The sequence below is a fragment of the Carcharodon carcharias genome, chromosome 21 (genome assembly GCF_017639515.1).
Source record: "Carcharodon carcharias isolate sCarCar2 chromosome 21, sCarCar2.pri, whole genome shotgun sequence".
Taxonomy (NCBI): domain Eukaryota; kingdom Metazoa; phylum Chordata; class Chondrichthyes; order Lamniformes; family Lamnidae; genus Carcharodon; species Carcharodon carcharias.
This window is the reverse complement of record NC_054487.1, coordinates 47,159,636-47,179,717: the sequence shown is the minus strand read 5'-3', so window position 1 is coordinate 47,179,717 and position 20,082 is coordinate 47,159,636. Positions and strand designations below refer to the sequence as shown.

The 20,082-nt window shown below is 43.7% G+C and overlaps 1 protein-coding gene across 1 annotated transcript in view; it reads left to right on the top strand.

Moving 5' to 3' along the window:
- Positions 1 to 20,082, top strand: part of ada2a (adenosine deaminase 2a) — a 74,888-nt gene that overhangs the window by 31,846 nt on the left and 22,960 nt on the right. Inside the window, exons 3-4 of the mRNA XM_041215926.1 lie at positions 623 to 833; positions 17,809 to 17,936. Coding sequence (XP_041071860.1) covers positions 623 to 833; positions 17,809 to 17,936 — 339 coding nt within the window. The remainder of the gene's footprint in view (positions 1 to 622; positions 834 to 17,808; positions 17,937 to 20,082) is intronic.

The window sequence follows — 20,082 nt, the reverse complement described above, 5'->3', positions numbered from 1 at the left end:
TCTATTGTGTATCAGTTCAGTCCTTGGTCTGTGCTGAGCTACCTGATCATAGCCAGATTGGGGTAAGGATACTAAAATTGGCTTAAATATGTTGTAAAGTGCATTGCAATGTCCTGAGGCCATGAAAGGATCTATATAAATGCAAGCCATTCTTTCCTTTCTCTTCCACTATTGAATAGCTGGTCCACAGTCACATGAAAAATTGCCACTTAGGTGAGGTTTCGAAAGGTAAAAAGGGGCCTGAAACTGTACAGTAGCAGGAATTAATGTCTTTTGGAGAGAGGGAAGGACAGAAAATTGGTGAAAAGTGTATTGATAAAATATTGTAATAAAGATATATTTTTAACTTGGTGGGGTGACAGTAGAGGCTTATTATTGATTAGATAGGAAAACCCATGTCTACAGACCATTTCAAATGTGTTGCAGTAATTAACTCTGTGCTTTCAAATTGCATTAGAAACTAAGAAGATCCTTTGCCTACTGAGTGCTGTAAAAATAGTAATAGATTGTGAGTTTCAACTTTTTAAAAGTTATTTTAACCTGTAGTTTGCATAGAATATACATAGAGTTGAATATTATTAAGTAAAATTCATATTTGGTGAATGTCTGTTTTTCCCTACAGCCTATACAGAAATCTTACATTGGTAACAGAAAACCCTGAAGAAGCCTACCAATCGCAAAACATCATTTGGAAAAAATTTGCTAACGTATTTACTGCTGCTAGCAGTCTCATTTCATATGCCCCAGTATTTAAAACCTACTTCTATGAGGCTTTGAAGGAATTCTATCATGATAATGTACAATACATAGAGATACGAGCATTGCTACTGCCGGTATGTACAAGATGCTTCATTATGAGGAAATGCTTTTTGTCACAAATTGTTTTATATTAAATCAGAAACTTCAAAACACAATTTTCTTCCCTCTATTTTCTAATGGTCTTAGTGACTAAGCGCTGCATCCCCTTGTAATCAATCATTCAGTTTCACAGAACACTGCTGTTCTCTCAATGACACATCTGGGAAGTAATGGCTGGTGACCCTCATGACAGGTGGGGTACACTATACCTAACTAAGCCGGCATGTTACCATGGCAATAGATTCTTCACATATGTATAATGTAGTTTATTTTGTTTATAGTTTTCTGTCATTATGAGAAAAAGGCAAGGTCAAAGGGGAGTAAGAGGGGAACTAGCGAACAGGTGGGAGGAGTGGAAGCCAAGGGTCACTTCCCAAAACCAGCTCTTTTTCTTGAAATTGTTCTTCACATATATGTTTTGTAAACTTCCATGCCTTTCTGTAATTTCACACCCCAGGCTTCTCCCCTCCCCTCCCCAGCTTTGAACCAGCCTTCCTGCCAATCTGGCAACTATTCCTGTCGAATATCACCATTGTGATGTGGAGCGCCCACTGCTTAGCTCTATCCTGCTCTCTCGTGCCTTGAGCTGCTGTTGATAATGACACCGACTCAATGCTCAGACGCAGAACATTCTAGGTGAGGCAGCAACATCTCTGCATCTCAGATGGAGGTGGCAGGACAGGCGGATAAGGTGGTAAAGAAAGCATATGGAATGCTTTCCTTTAATGGATGAAGTATTGAATACAAAAGTAGGGATATAATTCTGGAACTGTATAAATCACTGGTTGGGCCACAGTTGGAATTTTATGTATAGTCTGGCTGCCACATTACAGGAAGGGCATAATTGCCCTGGAGAGAGTACAGAGCAGATTTACAAGAATGTTGCCAGGGCTTGAAAATTGCAGCTATGAGGAAAGATTGGATGGGCTGGGTTGTTTTCCTTAGAACAGGGGAGGCAGAAAGGTCACTTAATTGAGGTGTACAAAGTTAATGAGGGGCCTAGATAGAATAGACAGGAAAAACCTGTATCTGCCTAGCCTAGCAGTGAGGTCAATTACCAAGCGACACAGATTTAAGGTGATTTGGTAGGAGAATTAAAGGAGACATGAGGAAAAATGTCTTCATCCAGATGGTGGTGGGTGTCTGGAATTTGCTGCTTGGTTTGGTGGTAGACAGAGAAACCCTCAACTTATTTAAAAGGTACCTGGATCTGCATCTGAAGTGCTGTAACTTGCAAGGCTATGGACCAGGTGCTGGAAGGTGGAATTAGAATGGGCAGCTAGTTTATTTTAATTTCACTTTCAGCTGGTGCAGACACGATGGGCTGAATGGCCTCTTTCTGTGCCATAACTTTTCTGTGGTTCTATGCTTTCCAGATATTTGAGGGTCAACTCTACAACCACATGCTGCTTCAGCAAACTCGGTTAAATTCTACAGAATTTAAAATATTTTTAACAGAGCCAGCAGATGTTGGGGCATCACTAAAATATGATTCTACACAACTTATAGTTGGTTGATAAGGGTACGGGTAAACTAGAAAATGCTTGGGGATCTCGAAAACCCAACGCAGGTTAAAAGAAATGGTGCGCAGCATATTGCCTTCTCCAATGGACTTGCATTGTGAACCTTTATAATCTGTGCCTTGTCACATTAATCTTGGCTGAGGTAAATAGGACAGCCAAAAATTTGTTCCCTTACATATCCAGAGAATAGCTCCAGAAAACCATTGGATGGCTGTTTCAGTTTCCACATTTCCAATGATGTATATCTCTCATGATCTGAATTATAATTTTCTTCAGTTTTGTCATTTGTATTTGAAGTGAGCTGTAAGAGTCATTAAACAGAAAATAAATGTTTTTCTAGGGAGCTGAAGAACATTTGAAATAAGAGTCAGAGTAGGTCATTTGGCCCTTCAAGCCTCTTCTTCCATTCAATAAGATAGTGCCTGATCACCTTCAACTCTACTTCCTTACACTATCCTCATATCTCTGATGAGTAGTTGAGCTATACAAGCCACAAACATCCCATGCTTAATTTCTGATCCGTTAACGGGATAGGTAATTTTGGTCGGATGGCAATAGGAGGATTGCAATTGGTCTTAGGAGGAGAAAGTCAGCCAAGACTGAGTTCCGATGGCAACGATGCAAGAGAACTGCACTTCATTATGAAATTTTCTCATGCCATGATCAAATAGACCATCAATATTCTATCAAGGCTCACTGATGAATAATGGTACTTGGATGGTGTTTACACCTATGGAATCAGCAAGGAATCAACATTATCTTCAGAGAGAGGCCAGAGAGAAAATTAAGCAGAAAAGAAATGGAATGGAGGATCAATCATAAATTAGATCCACCATTTACAATACCCAAATTTGTGGGTAATTTAATTAAAATAATTATTAACAAACTCTTTTCACAAATTATTCATAAGTACAGGTGCTGCATTTAAAACAAAACATGGGTTCTGAAAATACTGATCATTTTACATGGTTCCTGCCATTCGAAGGGAGAGAGCACTAGCATAAATCAATCATTTCCGGACTTAATGTAAGGATGTCCTAGGTGGTCACCTTCAGAGCTTTTAAGCTGTTTGTAGCCACTAAATAAAGCATCGTCTATAGAATTAGGTAAGAAAGGAAAATGAGCCTTTGAGATAAAAGCAAAATACTGCGGATGCTGGAAACCTGAAACAAAAACAGAAAATGCTGGAAAAACTCAGCAGGTCTAACAGCATCTGTGGAGAGAGAAAAAACGGAGTTAACTTTTTGAGGCCGTACGACTTCTTCAGAGCTAAAGAGAAGTAAAGATGTGATGAAATTTATACTGTTTAAGGAGGGTGGAGCAGGCGAAGCTGGATAGAAGGCCACTGATAGGTGGAGGCAAAGGAGAGATTGCCAGAGATGTCATGGACAAAAGGACAAATGGGTGTTAATGATAGTGGTAATAGCCAAAGGAGGTGCTGATGGTGCATTAAGGTCAGAAAGCAGAATGTGATAAAAGGAAGACAAGGATAAGTAGGTAAGGGTAAGGACAAGGGTAAGCTCTCTGGAAAGAGCAACATGAACATGGGACAGATGGTCCTTGTGGGAGTGAGGTGGGGGGAGGGGACAATGGTGGAAAAAAGAATGAAAATAGGATAAAAGGTGAGGATAAAACAATGAAAATAAGTAAAAATAAGTGGATAAAAAATGAATATTGAAGAAAGGGGATATAAAAGGCAGTGAGGATGGAGGAGAGAGTTCATGGTCTGAAGTTGTTGAATTCAATGTTAAGTCCAGAAGGCTGTAAAGTGCCTATTCGGAAGATGAGTTGCTGTTGCTCCAGTTTGCGCTGGGCTTCACTGGAACATTGCAGCAGGCCAAGGATGGAGATGTGAGCATGAGAGCAGGGTGGTGTGTTGAAATGGCAAGCAACAGAAAGGTCTGGGTAATGTTTGTGGATAGACTGAAGGTGTTCCGCAAAGCAGTCACCCAGTCTGCGTTTGTCTCTCCAATGTAGAGGAGACCACACTGGGAGCAGCAAATGCAGTAGGCTAAATTGAAGAAGGTGCAAGTGAAATGCTGCTTCACCTAAAGGAGTGTTTGGGCCCTTGGACGGTGAGGAGGAAGGAGGTAAAAGGGCAGGTGTTGCACCTTCTGCAAATGCATGGGAAGGTGCCATGGGAGGGGAATGGGGTGTTGGGGGTGATAGAGGAGTGGACCAGGGTATCCAGGAGGGAACAGTCCCTACAGAATGCCGACAGGGAGGATGAAGGGAAGTGGTGGCATCGTGCTGGAGTTGACAGAAATGGCAGAGGATGATCTTTTGAATGCGGAGGCTGGTGGGGTGAAAAGTGAGTACAAGGAGGATCCTATCATGGTTCTGGGAGGGAGGGGAAGGTGTGAGGGCAGAGGCGCGGGTGATGGGTCGGACACGGTTGAGGGCCCTGTCAACCACAGTGGAAGAAGGAAGACATGTCGGAAGCACCATTTTGGAAAGTGGCATCGGAACGGGTGCGACGGAGGCGAAGGAACTGAGAGAATGGGATGGAGTCCTTACAGGAAGCGGGGTGTGAGGAGCTGTAGTCGAGGCAGCTGTGGGAGCAGTGGGCTCGTAGTGAATATTGGTGGACAATCTATCACCAGAAATTGAGACAGAGAGGTCAAGGGAGGGAAATGAAGCCTCAAAAATGGACCATGTGAAAATGATGGAGGGGTGGAAATTGGAAGCAAAATTGATAAATTTTTCCAGGCATGAAGCGGCACCGAAACAATCATCAATGTACTGAAAAAAGAGTTGTGGAGGGGGCCTAAGTAGGACTGGAATAAGGAATGTTGAAGCAGCTGTTGGGTTGGGAGACTATGAGGTTGGAAGCAGTGGAGGGAAGATCTCCAGAGGAGATGAGGCCATGACAGTCCTGGAAACAATGGCTTGATGTTTGGTGGTGGGGTCATGGCCCAGGGGGACGCAGGAGGAAGTTCCTGAGAGTTGGTGCTCATCCTCTGTGAGGTAGAGGTCAGTACGCCAGACAACAACAGCACCGCCCTTGTCAGCAGATTTGATAAAAGTCACGGTTGGACCTGAGAGAATGGAGTGTGGCAAGTTCAGAAGGAGACAGGTTAGAATGGGTGAGAGGAGCAGAGAAATTGAGGCAGCTGATGTCACGCTGACAGTACTCAATGAAAAGATCAAGAGCGGGTAAGAGGCCAGAGGGAGGGGTCCAGGTGGAGGGAGAATACTGGAGGTGGGTGAAAGGATCTGTGGAACGGAGGAAGGACTCCTGTCCAAAAAAGTGAGCACAGAGATGAAGACGGCGGAAGAAGAGTTCAGCATCATGCCAAGCCTGAAACTCATTGGGGTGAGGATGAAAGAGTATGAAACTGAGTCTTTTGCTGAATACTGAACGTTCAATATCAGAGAGGGGAAGGGTCAGAGGATATAGTGAATACATGCCACTGGCTGGGATTAGAAGATTAGATGGGGGCAGAGGGACAGGAAGGAGTGGAGGGTCCTGGGTGGGCGTAGGTATCAATGAGCTGTTGGAGCTTGCGTTCCTTAGCACCTGAAAGGAAGAGACAAAGTTCCTTGTTAAGGTGAGCCTTAAAAGACTTTGAGGCTTTTTTTGGTATTTTGTTTTTGGGCATTTAAATACCTTTATCCATTCCGTATCAAAATTATGGATTTTGATGCTTCCTTCTCCAATAGCGCTTGATCACATTTGAGATTTGCTCAAACTTTCAGAAGAGGATATAAACGCTTCAAAGTCTGTTATTTATTGAAGAGATCTGAGCCCATAATGTCTTCAAGGTCCCTGCAGGAGTCTTCTTATACTTATGGAAGCAAAAGCCTTTTTACTGAGAATCCGAATTTCAGTCGTTTAGATAAGGCTACTTTGTTCTTGAATATATCATCTGAGCTCATTGCTAAATCCAGCTTTGACCTTCCTCACAACACTCAGATCACTATGGCCAAAATTATGAATGACATGCTCCATGTCTGTGAGCATCATGTGTTATCCCTTCTGGAACACTGCATTATTTGATTATCAACCCTGCCATTCTCCTCCATTAGCTTTATGGGCCAGTTTTATGGGATTGTCCTTGCATTGTTCCATTCCTACCTGTCCCAATGTAGCCATTCTATATACAGCATTGGTTTCTCCTCTCATTCCTATAAAGTTACCTCGAGTTCCCCCAGAAATCCACGTTTGAACCTCTTTCTTCCTCATCAAAGTTCTTTCCATCTGGGTATCATTTGCATGTACGCATTCACCTTCCAAATGTATGTTATGAAACGCTGCTCTACATTTCCACTATTCCCTTCAATTGCCATGCCCATCTCTATGGTGTTAAACTCCTTGACTCAGATTAAAGAAGGAGTGGATGAACCAAAATTTCTTCTGATTGAACATAAAGACAACAAAGGTCATTGTTTTTAGCTCCCAGTATTAATTCCATTCCCTTGACACTGACTACATTCACAGCCACTCACTTCAGCTATGTGCAACCTTGGCTTCCTGTTCGACCCAGGGCTGAACTTCAAATTCCATCACCAGTACCACTTACATTCATCTCTGCAATGATGCCCCATTAATGTCGATCCTACCTACATCACTGCCAAAACCTGTGCCCTCACTTCTGTCATTTGTGAGAATCAAGTATTCGAATGCTTTCCTTGCTGAGTTCCCAACCATCATCCATTGTAAGCACAAACTTTTCCAAGACTCATCTCTGTATCCTGCCTCAGATTAAGCCCTGTTCAACAATCACTCTCTGTCTCCACTGTCCCTCACTGTTTTAATCCAGATCTATCCACACACTCGACCCGCACTACCTATTGCAATCTCCTTTAACATTGTGACTCCCCCGCACCTTTCGGCCCTACACCTGGTGGTCTGTGCATCAACCCTTCCCTTCATCCCATAATCTCTGTTAGAGTATTCAGCTATCTCAGCCTCACTCTCCAGGACTCCCTGCCTAACCCCTCTGCCTCTCTATTTTCTCTCCATCTTTAAAATCCTTCTTAAAAATCCACCTATTCAAGCAAGCTTTCAGTCTCCTTCTCGTACATCTCCCACCACAGTTCACTGTCCATTCCTTCAATTCATTTTCTTTTTTTAATCTCCTATCTTTTAAGTGTTTTATTTTGTTAGTTGTGTGATTTTATACTAGTCCAACTGTCGGTAGTTTAATGGAGTCATTAACTGAAATGCAAAAAAAAAAATCCCTGGGCTAATTATCATGTACTGACTTTGCATAGAAGCTGCAAGTCAAGTTAAGGGCCACTTTGCTAGTGTGCAGAGAATAACTATGGCCATTCAACCCTGCTCCTGATCTAGCTTTTGTGCAGGATCATTGATGTGTCACAGACTGACAGCTACTCAAAAGAAACCTTACAAATTGGTTTCAGTTCTAATAGTTCCTATTGGGCATTATGTGTTCAGGATTCAAGGCTAATTAAGATATTGCAATTCAAAAATTTAAGATACCAGTGAGCTATCTACATTTAATGAATGATACAAGTGTCAGATGCATTGCCTGATGCATTTATGTTATTATTACGTATACTTGAGATACTGACATGCACAGACTTCATTTAAATAGCTAAAATATTCAGGTTCTGTGCAGAAATTTATAACCTCAGGCAAATCTTCACTGATCTCACCTTCTTCATGGACTTGCAAACAATTTCTTAGCAGGAAATTGGGGAGATGGTGGCACAGTGGTATTGTCCCTGACTGGTTTTCTAGAGACCCAGGGTAATTCTCTGGGGACCCAGGTTCAAATCCCATCATGGCAGATGAAGGAAATTTGAATTAGATAAGAATCTAGAATAAAAAGTCTGATGATGACTGTGAAACCATTACCAAATGCTTCACTAATGTTCTTTAGGGAAGGAAATCTGCTACCCTTGCCTATGTGTGACTCCAGACCCACAGCAATGTGGTTGACTCTTAACTGCCCCCTGAATAAAGGTAGCTAGTGATGGGCAATAAATGCTGGCCTAGCCAGTGATACCCACATCCCAGGAATGAATATATAAAAAAAAAATTATAATTTTTTTTCTTTAATTTTTAAATGTATTCTCTTGCACTTTCTCCACACATTAGTTGGCTTTGCTGGGTAATAGCTTTTGGTGCAACTTTTGGCATTTATATCCTGTTATCTGAATGTTTACTCCATGTTTGGAAGGTCTGAAGAACCTTTCTCATCAATACTTCCTTATTCTTGCTTGTCGAAGGGTCATGAGGACTCGAAACGTCAACTCTTTTCTTCTCCGCCGATGCTGCCAGACCTGCTGAGTTTTTCCAGGTAATTCTGTTTTTGTTTTGGATTTCCAGCATCCGCAGTTTTTTTTGTTTTTATCTAATAGTTTCGTGGTGATCACCGGACTTCTAATTCCAGATTTTTATTGAATTCAAATTTCACTATCTGCCATGGTGGGATTCAAACCCGGGTCCCCCCAGCATTACCCTGGATTGCTAGAATACGAGTGACAACACCAAATGCCACCACCTCCCCTATGCTTGGTGCCTTGGCAGACTGGCCAGAAAACCTGTGGTGACTGTCAAGAAGCATGATGGAGTTTGGCACCAACGTTGCATAGGGATTTGCACAAAGCTTGGAGCCCATGCCTTCCAGCATGGAAGTGGTATCCAACTTCATGAGAATGCTTGCAGATCAAACCATGATGCCTCATCTGATGACTGATGTCTTAGTTTATGTTGCAGCACAAACAGAAGCCACACACTGGGTGGTTTTTAATGGAGGTGACGCATTCTAAAGTTAGGTCTTCTAAAGCCATAAGGTCATCTTCCAAGACCATCTGCAATCACCCCCAGTGAAAGTCAGCAGACTTCAGCCAGACATCCTGCAGCCAGTGGCAAAGGCACATGGCAGACAGACACTAAGGGAATGCACAAGCGTGATTAGTTGACTTTTATACAGAATATTGGATGGTTTATTTGATGAAGTTGATTTGGAGTGTTTTTGTTGTGGTGGCTTTTATTTCAGCATTGTAGTCAAGAGGATGCTGTTATGATCCATAATGGATGGATGTTGAGGGATGGGGCTGTTGCACAATAGCTAATTGGGATATCATTCACTGGTACTGCAGCTGAATGAGCCTACCAGCCAGAAAGGGGATGTATCAAATTCCTGCTCCTACTCTTTCTCCACTTGCTTCTCCTCGGCTGCTTGGCACGTACCTGGTGGCGAGGGCTGTGACCTCGTAATGTTAAGGTTGGGCAGGATTCAGCAGAACACGAGTTGTGACAAGTGCTCTGACAAGTTATGTTGGGCTCCTTCAGTGTGGTCCAGGCAGCAGAAGCATTGCTTTAGCACCCCAATGGTCTGGTCAATGATGTTTTGTGTGGCAGCATAGCTCTCGTCTTTTTCATGCGGGCCACGTATTCCTGGGCTACACACTGGAGTCGTGAGCAAGATGGCCAGCAGCTAGCCCTTGTCACTCAGAAACCACTCCCTGATTTTTGATGTTTACTCAAATGTTGATGTTATAGCACACTGGCACAGAATAAAGACATTATTACTGCTGCCAGCATTCTGGACATTAACAAGCATGATGCACTGAGTATGGTTATATACAAGCTACACAGCCTTTGCAGTTGTAGTATATCTCTAAGTTTAGATGTGGCTCCTGTGGAGCAATATGTGTGCAGTCAATAGCATTCTGCACTATGGGGAAGCCTGTTATTTTGAAGAAAGCGTGTATACATTCCCCCCCTTCTTTCTTTCTGCAACATATTCCACTCTCTTTGCATCCAGTCTATTAGTCACCTCCTTTATACTGCAGCAGACTGCAAACCTTGAGGTCTTGGAGCCCCTGCCCCAGCCTGAAAAGAACCCAATGTGAAGAGGTTCATGGCTGGGTCATCTTCAAACCCTGGCAGTGCTGTCCTTGCCCTGCTCTGAGGCAGCAAATTTGTCTGCAGGAGGTGGCAGATTTCAATGAGCACCTTCTTAATTAATTTGAGACACCTTCTGCTCCTGGCTGAGGTTGAGTTTAGACAATTGTTCCCTTCTGCTGAGAGCCTTTCTCCCACTCCTCTCTCTTCGAGCAGCTTGTCCTCATCCTTGGAAAAATTTATTAATTTTGCTTCCAATCTCCACCCCTCCATCATTTTCACATGGTCAATCTCTGACACTTCCCTTCCCTTCCTTGACCTCGCTGTCTCAATCTCTGGTGATAGACTGTCCACCGATATCCATTACAAGCCTACTGACTCCCACAGCTACCTTGACTACAGCTCCTCACACCCCGCTTCCTGTAAGGACACCATCCCATTCTCTCAGTTCCTTCGCCTCTGTCGCATCTGTTCCGATGATGCTACCTTCAAAAACAGTTCCTCTGGCATGTCCTCCTTCTTCCTTAACAGAGGTTTTCCACCCACGGTCGTTGACAGGGCCCTCAACCGTGTCCGGCCCATCTCCCGCGTATCCGCCCTCACGCCTTCTCCTCCATCCCAGAAACATGATAGGGTCCCCCTTGTCCTCACTTATCACCCCACCAGCCTCCGTATTCAAAGGATCATCTTCCGCCATTTCCGCCAACTCCAACATGATGCCACTACCAAACACATCTTCCCTTCACCCCCACTGTCGGCATTCCGTAGGGATCGTTCCCTCCGGGACACCCTGGTCCACTCCTTCATCACCCCCTACTCCCCAACCCCCACCTATGGCACCACCCCATGCCCATTCAAAAGATGTAACACCTGCCCCTTCACTTCCTCCCTCCTCACCGTCCAAGGGCCCAAACACTCCTTTCAAGTGAAGCAACATTTCACTTGCATTTTCCCCAACTTAGTCTACTGCATTCGTTGCTCCCAGTGCGGTCTCCTCTACATTGGAGAGACCAAACGTAAACTGGGCGACTGCTTTGCAGAACACCTGCGGTCTGTCCGCAAGAATGACCCAAACCTCCCTGTCTCTTGCCATTTCAACACCCCACCCTGCTCTCTTGCCCACATGTCTGTCCTTGGCTTGCTGCATTGTTCCAGTGAAGCCCAACGCAAACTGGAGGAACAACACCTCATCTTCCGACTAGGCACTTTACAGCCTTCCGGACTGAATATTGAATTCAACAACTTTAGGTCTTGACCTCCCTCCTCCATCCCCACCCCCTTTCTGTTTCTTCCCCCTTCCTTTTGTTTTTTTCCAATAAGTTATATAGATTTTTCTTTTTCCCTCCTATTTCCATTATTTTTAAATATTTTTAAATCTTTTATGCTCCCCCCACCCCCACTAGAGCTATACTTTGAGTGCCCTACCATCCATTCTTAACTAAAACATTCGTTTAGATAATATCATCAACTTCGACACCTATGTGTTCTTTTGTTCTGCCGTCTGTGACATCTTTTGATGATCTGCTTCTATCACTGCTTTTGCCTACAACCACACCACCCCCCTCCACTTCTCTCCCCCCACCCAAACCAAACCCCGCCCCCCCCACCACCTTATATTTCAACCCTTCCTGGGATTCACCTAGTTCTGTTGAAGGGTCATGAGGACTCGAAACGTCAACTCTTTTCTTCTCCGCCGATGCTGCCAGACCTGCTGAGTTTTTCCAGGTAATTCTGTTTTTGTTTTGGATTTCCAGCATCCGCAGTTTTTTGTTTTTGTTTTTGTCCTCATCCATGCTGCCTCTATATGCTGCAGGCCCAAGGGAACGCAGCAGCCATGACTGGGAGTGTGTGGTCTGAGCAGGACCTTTGAAATGAGACCAAGGCTTTCACCCCGTTTCACATCACTCTCTGTAGATTTTACCATCTTTAAGTAGTAATACAAACCTCCAAACACTTCTACTTACTCAGCAACAGCCAGTAGAAATCCATTAGCAACTAAAAGTAGTTGATGATCCCTTTAAATATTGCTGCTAGAAAGAGGTCCTTCCTGCTGCTGGACACATGACAGCAGTGTGGGGTCAAGAGAGAGTGCTAGCTGGAGTACTGATGTCAAAAATGCAGCGTTGGTGTCAAACAGGATCACACATTGACTGACAACAATCTGCTTACTGTGCATTCTTTCAGTGAATGCTCTCAGTGCCTAAACTAACAACCTCACCGAAATGGCATCCAGCATGTCCCACACCAGAAGTGTGTGTATAAGGCCCGGGACACAGTTTTGGACCTGAAACAGCATCCATTGCGCTGGAATTACAAGTACTGTGCATCTGAATTTTGCAGCCATCTTCATAATTTCCCCTGAATAAAGGAGGCATTAATTGGACAGGAAGCAGAACTTTCAATGGAAAGGGTTCCTTTGAGTGCAAGGCATTACCTGTATTGAGTATCAGGTTCCTCACAGAAACCTCATTTCCTACATGAACGAAAGAGTTCCTGTGGTATGCGACTAAAGGACATCATTATGCACATCCATAATCATTTTCCAGGAAGAACTCATGACATGGTAAACTACAGTGCCCATGTTGCTGGAAAGATAATTATGAGAGGAGATGGCTATTAGAATTTCATAGCTAACCTCTATTTCTTTGGCTGCTTCACCAACTGGGAAATCATTGAACCATGAAAAGCCTTGTGTTGGAAACTTGAATATCTGTTTGCCATTCTATGTCCACTAGTAGGAACAGTATATTGTCCAGCTTTCGTACAATGACAGAGGGTGGGCATTATAAATTTATAGTTTACCACAGATAATTGCTTGCGTTCACTAGTGCCATTTATTTCTGTAAATAGTCTGTAGCCTTTTGTGGGAATCATCTCACACTGTACACTACCTATGATGTGACCAAGGAGTTGAAGCAAGCTTAAACCCTCCTGAAGGTGGACTGAGTAAGCATTTGGCTTGATTCAAATCATTGAGCTGCTTTATTTCCTAGTGAGTGAATTAACAGAGAAGCAGTTAAGATTGAGTTCAACTAGTTCAATCAGAACAGCTTGGATTTTTTTAAAGCTGTTCCTTCAACATTTCTGACTTTTGGAGCTTGATGAGCTTTTGCCGTTCTCTGTTGTAAATGCCTGTGTTTCTCTCCTCCACAGCAGCCTGGCTTTCTGAGTATTTCTGGCATTTTCTGTTTTTATTTCAGATATCCAGCAATATTTTGCTTTTCTGTTTATCTCTCTTTTCAGAGATCAAAAGATTTTGCAACACAATGGATGTGAGATGTTCTTTGGTTACATAGACAAGCAAATGAGTAGCTTTATTGTTTAGACTCTGGAGAAAACTACTTGCGTTTAATGTATTAACCTTCAGGTGGAAAAATGATTAGAAAATCCTGAAATGGCAGTGAGCAGGATTGGGTATAATACTATAAATGTACATCTCAGAGGTTGCAGAAATCCCTAATTTAGATAATGTTTGATGGGCCTTACAAATTCATTGCAGCTCAAGTGAGGAACTTTATTTATCTTTTACCTGTTGCTTAATTTGTGCCAGATGCAAGTGATCTGGTTGTTAGCAATCTCTTCTCCATCCAACTCACTTCAGGTTTTACTAGAGGGTAAATTTTCAGTCCTAATAGAGGCCCCTTTTGCACGTCAAGAGGTGCACCGAAGGAGGGTGACTACCTTTGGTGTACCATCTGTACCAGGATGCCAACTATTCAGCACCAAAAGAGAGCCAAGATGCCTACATGTCTGCTGTGCCATTGTGAACATTTTTCTGTCACTGCCCTTTTAGTGGTGAGCTGTAACCTTTTGAGGATTTCGGCCTTGCCAGATTTCATGTTCCCTAGCCAAGGATGTGACAGACAAAGCTCTCTAGGCAAGCTTTACATATACCAATTCTTTATTCCAATGAGAGAGAGGGGGGCTCCTGTTTAAAATTTGACAGAGGGCAGGCTGTGTAGGTGAGTTAAAACCCAGTTTAGAGTTGCAATCTTCAGTTTATAAATGTCAAAATATTTTTTTTTAAAAACAGATTATTACTTTTTCATTCATTTATGGGGTTTTCTCCTTCCGTCCCTAAGTTTGTGAGGATCATGGTGGGGATCACTCTATGGCACAAGTCAATCCTCCTTTACTTTACACCTTGTGTGAGCTGAGGAGGTGAACATTGTCAGACAGTTATTTATAGAAAACAAAAATAAAAATACCTGGAAAAACTCAGCAGGTCTGACAGCATCTGCGGAGAGGAACACAGTTTCTGTGGAAGAGTCATACAGAAGCGAAACGTTAACTGTGTTCCTCTCCGCAGATGCTGTCAGACCTGCTGAGTTTTTCCAGTTATTTTTATTTTTGTTTTGGCTTTAAGTGATGCCTGCCTCTGTTCTGATGATGCCACTTTCAAAAACAGTTCCTCTGACATGTCTTCCTTCTTCCTTAACCAAGATTTTCCACCCATGGTGGTTGACAGGGCCCTCAACCGTGTCCGGCCCATCTCCCGCACATCCGCCCTCACACCTTCCTCTCCCTCCCAGAACCGTGATAGGGTCCCCCTTGTCCTCACTTATCACCCCACCAGCCTCCGCATTCAAAGGATCATCCTCTGCCATTTCCGCCAACTCCAGCATGATGCCACCACCAAACACATCTTCCCTTCACCCACCCCCCGGCGGCATTCCACAGACACCATTCCCTCCAGGACACCCTGGTCCACTCCTCCATCACCCCCTATACCTCAACCCCCTCCCACAGCACCTTACCATGCAACCGCAGAAGGTGCAACACCTGCCCCTTTACTTCCCCTCTCCTCACCGTCCAAGGGCTCAAACACTCCTTTCAAGTGAAGCAGCATTTCACTTGCACTTCCCTCAATTTAGTCTACTGCGTTCGCTGCTCCCAATGCAGTGTCTTCTACATTGGAGAGACCAAACGAAGACTGAGTGACCACTTTGCGGAACACCTTCAGTCTGTCTGCAAGCATGACCCAGACCTCCCTGTCGCTTGCCATTTCAACACTCCACCCTGCTCTCTTGCCCACATGTCCGTCCTTGGCTTGCTGCAATGTTCCAGTGAAGCTCAACGAAAACTGGAGGAACAGCACCTCATCTTCCGACTAGGCACTTTACAGCCTTCCGGATTGAATATTGAGTTCAACAATTTTAGATCATGAACTCTCTCTTCCATCCCCATCCCCTTTCTGATCCCCAATTTTTCCAATAATTTATATAGATTTTTCTTTACCCACCTTTTTCCATTATTTTTAAATGTATTGATTTAAATTCATTGTTTTAACTCTACCTTTTGGCCTATTTCAATCCCTTCTCCCCACCCCACCCCCACTAGGGTTATCTGTACCTTGCTCATCCTGCTTTCCACCCTTAATGTCACCTATTAGCACATTCCTTAGATAATATCACCACCTTCAACACCTCTTTGTCCTTTTGTCTGTGACATCTTTTGGCTACCTCCACCTATCACTGGCCCTCTATCCAGCTGTACCTGTCTCACCCCCCCCCCTTAAACCAGCTTATATTTCACCTCTTTTCTATTTTTACTTAGTTCTGTTGAAGAGTCATACAGACTCGAAATGTTAACTGTGTTCCTCTCCGCAGATGCTGTAGAACCTGCTGAGTTTTTCCAGGTATTTTTATTTTTGTTTTGGATTTCCAGCATCTGCAGTTTTTTGCTTTTATCTTAGTTATTTATAGGAGTTGGGGGTGGGGGGGGTGGCGGGTGTGCAGGTGGAAGATATCACAATAGTGAGTTTTCTTCTCCCTAAAACAGGTGCCCGGTTAGCTTATACAGATAATGGAACCAATGACCTTCTGGGTTAAGTAGCTTAGTTACACATTGGACTTAGTTACCTATTAAGGGATTCAAATAAGAGGCAAGATCAGAGTATTTACTATTGTAATTTTAATATCACAATATGAAGCCATCAGGATCTAGAACGATTAAAAAGGTTACATAATTGATCACAATGATCTGCTATAATGTAAACCTGCTTCACAAAGATCATATTAGCTATGTCATTAATCTGAAAAAAGTCACTAATAAAACAATTTTTTCCCAATGATTTGAAAAATTTCCATGATTATTGAGTGTATACGGATTAATATGGGCTTGCTTTAACCTTCAGTCATTGTCTTCAATAGATGTCTCTTGTTAAGGAACTATTAGCATGCAAGGCCCAATTTTATGAATTTGTCCTCCAGGCAGGGAGTCTGAGTTGTTTGGAGTACACATGGGGAGTTTGGTCATAATACTGACAATTTTCTGTCCACTGAATGAATACAAAATCATGGGCAAAATGCACTTGAATTCCTAGTATGCACTCCTGGTAGAAAAATCTTCCTTCCAGGAGTTTAATTTTATAAAATTAGCCGTGCAGTTCCTTTAGCTTCCACAGGTAAGGCACCACTGTTTCAGTAGAGACAACTTATGTGGCAACGATATTAAAAGTAATTGTAATTATAGGTATGAAAATAGTTTGACAAAATTGGATCTTTTTGTGCTGAGAGAAAGGCTAAAGAGGTCTAATAGAGTTTTCAAAACTCTGAAAGATTTTGACAGAGAAACTTTGAGCATAGGTGGGTAACATGAGGGGCATGCCAATGAACAGACTGTATTTGACTAGGTGTGAGGATGAGTAGAGACCCTGCTAGTAGTTTTATGAGCTATAGAGAAAACATGTCAAAGTTATGAGAGTGAAAGGAAACCTATTTCTCTAGTAGTCAACAAAAATTGAGTTATGGCTTTTATGTAGGGTCAGTGCTTTACAGACTGTATTGTGGATGTGATAGGATAATGTATGCTGAACGCTTGGCGTATGCACATAGACCGTCCTTTGCTTTAACTGTGAGTACTCCCTACCTTGACACTCTTTCTCAGTCTGGAGATCTTTTTTGTGTCATTAACCCTCGTGAGCAATGCATAGAGACAACACTTATATGATTATGCTGCTCCTGCCACGTTTACAGCACCTTGGTTCTATTTGAAGGATTTCTATCGGTCTCAAAAATTGACAGTTTCTTCAATAAAACTTCAAAAACCCGTCCATGAAGGAGTCCATCCAGGGCGCTCCTCCAGCTTTTTAAAAATTCTTTGATGGAAAGTGAGCTTCACTGACAAAGCCAGAATTTGTTGTCATTCCGAATTGCCCTTGGGAAGGTGATGGTGAGCCGCCTTCTTGAACCGTTGCAGTCCACCTGGCCATCAGCTATGAGTCAGCCTACCACTAAAATTAGGTGTCTCAATGTTCCTGTTTTCCCAGTGCAGAAATGCTTCCTGTGGGGAAAAAAAAGTGCAGAACAAATTTAAATGAGCCGACCCATGGAATCTGGTGTGGCTGGGTCACCATGCCACCAGAAGAGTATGTCACTTTGGACCCTTGATTAGGCAATCAGCCTTTATTGCATAATTTAAAAGGGAATAGATAAGCATTTAAGAAGGAAGAATATTGAGGAAGAGCAGCTCAAGAGACAATTCCAGCTAAGAATTAGCACTCTCAAAAGGCACAATCAGCTAAACAGTCTCTGCTGCAAATTCTCTTGGCAAGGTCATGGCTGATTTAATGAATTATTATCTGGCACTCTGCATCTGTTTTAGGTCTATGAACTCGATGGAACCTTACATGACAAGGATTGGTCCATTATGGCTTACCAGGAGGTTGCCAGACAATTCAAAAATGATAATCCTGACTTTGTGGGAGCCAAAGTCATCTTTTCTGTACATAGGTAGGATATGATCATTTAGTACTTTTACATGATATTTTAGCCTGATGTTTCAAAATGCCCCAAATAACTTGACTAGAAAGTCTGCTTCACACCATTGGATCACAGCTGAGCCTTATCCAAATTAGTGTGGTTTCCCCCTTCAAGAAGGAGTAAGTGGGAGAAGTCAGAAGCTGGAACTCTGGAAATATTTCCACTGGGGTCAATGGAAACAACTGCCATCCTGACTGGGATCAGCTAGTCCAGCACAAACTAGACTGTTAGGTAAATAAACATGGGGCTGAATTTTCATTCCTGAATCAGGAGCAGAGTTGGGACAATTTCTGGCTCTGAAAATCAGACCTGGGAGAAAGTGCCCTAGAAGTTTGGATTTTTGTTCCAGGGTGGGGGGTGAGGCTAAAAATGGGAGTCATAGTTGCCACCCCTGGAAAGAGTTCAGAAGCTGCTCGGTGCAGAGGCTGGCTGGGCGAAAGGCTGGCCTCGGTTCTTCGCTGAAGCTACGAAAAAAAAGAATAAAACAAAAAAAAGCCCTCCAGCATTCTCACATCCCCTCACTCCCCCACACACTCCCCATGCCCCATTTATGCCAACCCATGCCACCTCATGCCCCCTACCCATCTCCCCCCCATGACCCCTCATACCCTCCATGCCAACTCATGCCCTCAACTCATCCCCCTAGACCTTTATAGGCCTTATGCCAGCTTAGGGTGAAATTTTCCACTCCCGTTGGTGGCGGGCATGAGCGAACAACATGGCAAGAAGGCCAAAAATTGGTTTTATGTCATTGTGAAACCAGTTTGCAATCGTCTGCTCCACCCTGCGTTTCCTGCCACTGCACCTCAGGAACCTAATTTCAATACTTTAGCATCTCATTATAAGCCCCGTTCACCAGAATTATCCCTCCACTCTGGATCATCCAGGCACGTCGGGGTGATTATAAGATGACGTGTTTCACCTGTGCATAAGCAACGTGCACCTGGCAAGCTGCACTTCCCATGGGACTTCAAGGTTTGCCTACCTTGCTTCAGGCAGCACTTGTAGTCATCAGCGCCGGGGTGTCACTTTTAGGGGGACTCAATGGCAGGTCTCTACTTACCAGGCCAGCTGTAAAGCGGGGCTGGCTTTTTGGTGGCAGCAGGGCTAGGGCTTGCTTGGGGTAGGGGGAGAAGTGGCTTCAGACAAGGGAAGAGGCTGCAGGGAGAGGGCTGATCTGGAGAAGGAGGTATCCCAGGTTGTGTGTGTGGGCACATATTGATTTGTGTGAGTGGCCTCTAGATAGTGAGGACTGAGGAGGCAGTCTCCAGAGATGAGGCCAGATGGAGATGTGAGGGTGTGTGAGACGGACTGAGTGGTGATGTCCCTTGAGCTGGCAGCGAATGAAATGCCCGTGAATGTGTGATGGCCTTGTGTGTAAGTTTAGAATGATAAGATGGTTACCTTACCCTGGCAGCACGGATGGGATCATTCATCCTGTTTTTGCACTGGTTGACCAACCTCTTCTGTGCAGTGTTATCCCTGACCACCATTGCCACCGCCTCCTAAGCTTGTCAGCTCACTTTGACAGCTCTCTTGACAGTTCAAATGCGCTTGACAGTTCCAATGAGTTTATGCACTTTTCACGTACATTCATGTCTAATTTTAACAATCCCAATGGGCATTTGAACTCTCCCAAAGGACATCTTACTTCTCCCATAGAACATCTGGCCTCTCCCAAAGGTGTTCTGGGACCATATCCAAAAGTGTACCATACCTCTCCAAAGAACTCTGCTAAGTTTTGACCTTTTCCTACAAGATCTGAAGTTCACAAGTCATGTTTTGGACAGCCTAGTAGCGAAAAATCTGATCTGACTGAAGTAGCTGCACTTTATTATGTGCAGTAGCCTCCATGAACCACACATGTGCTGTTTAGATCTTGCCCCCATTCTTCCCCTGGTGGGGGCCAGGTTTGGGGATGCGACTCAATTCATGCCCCTGCATCCATTTGTGAGCCTCTCCGTCTGTGCAAAAATTCAGGCCCATGACCATCATTCAGCACCACCAAGATCCCACAAATGGAACAATGAGGTAAGTGATCAATTAAATTGCTTTTGGTGGTATTGTTTGAGGAAACCATGTTGACCAGGATACCACCCTGTTATTCTTTGACTCC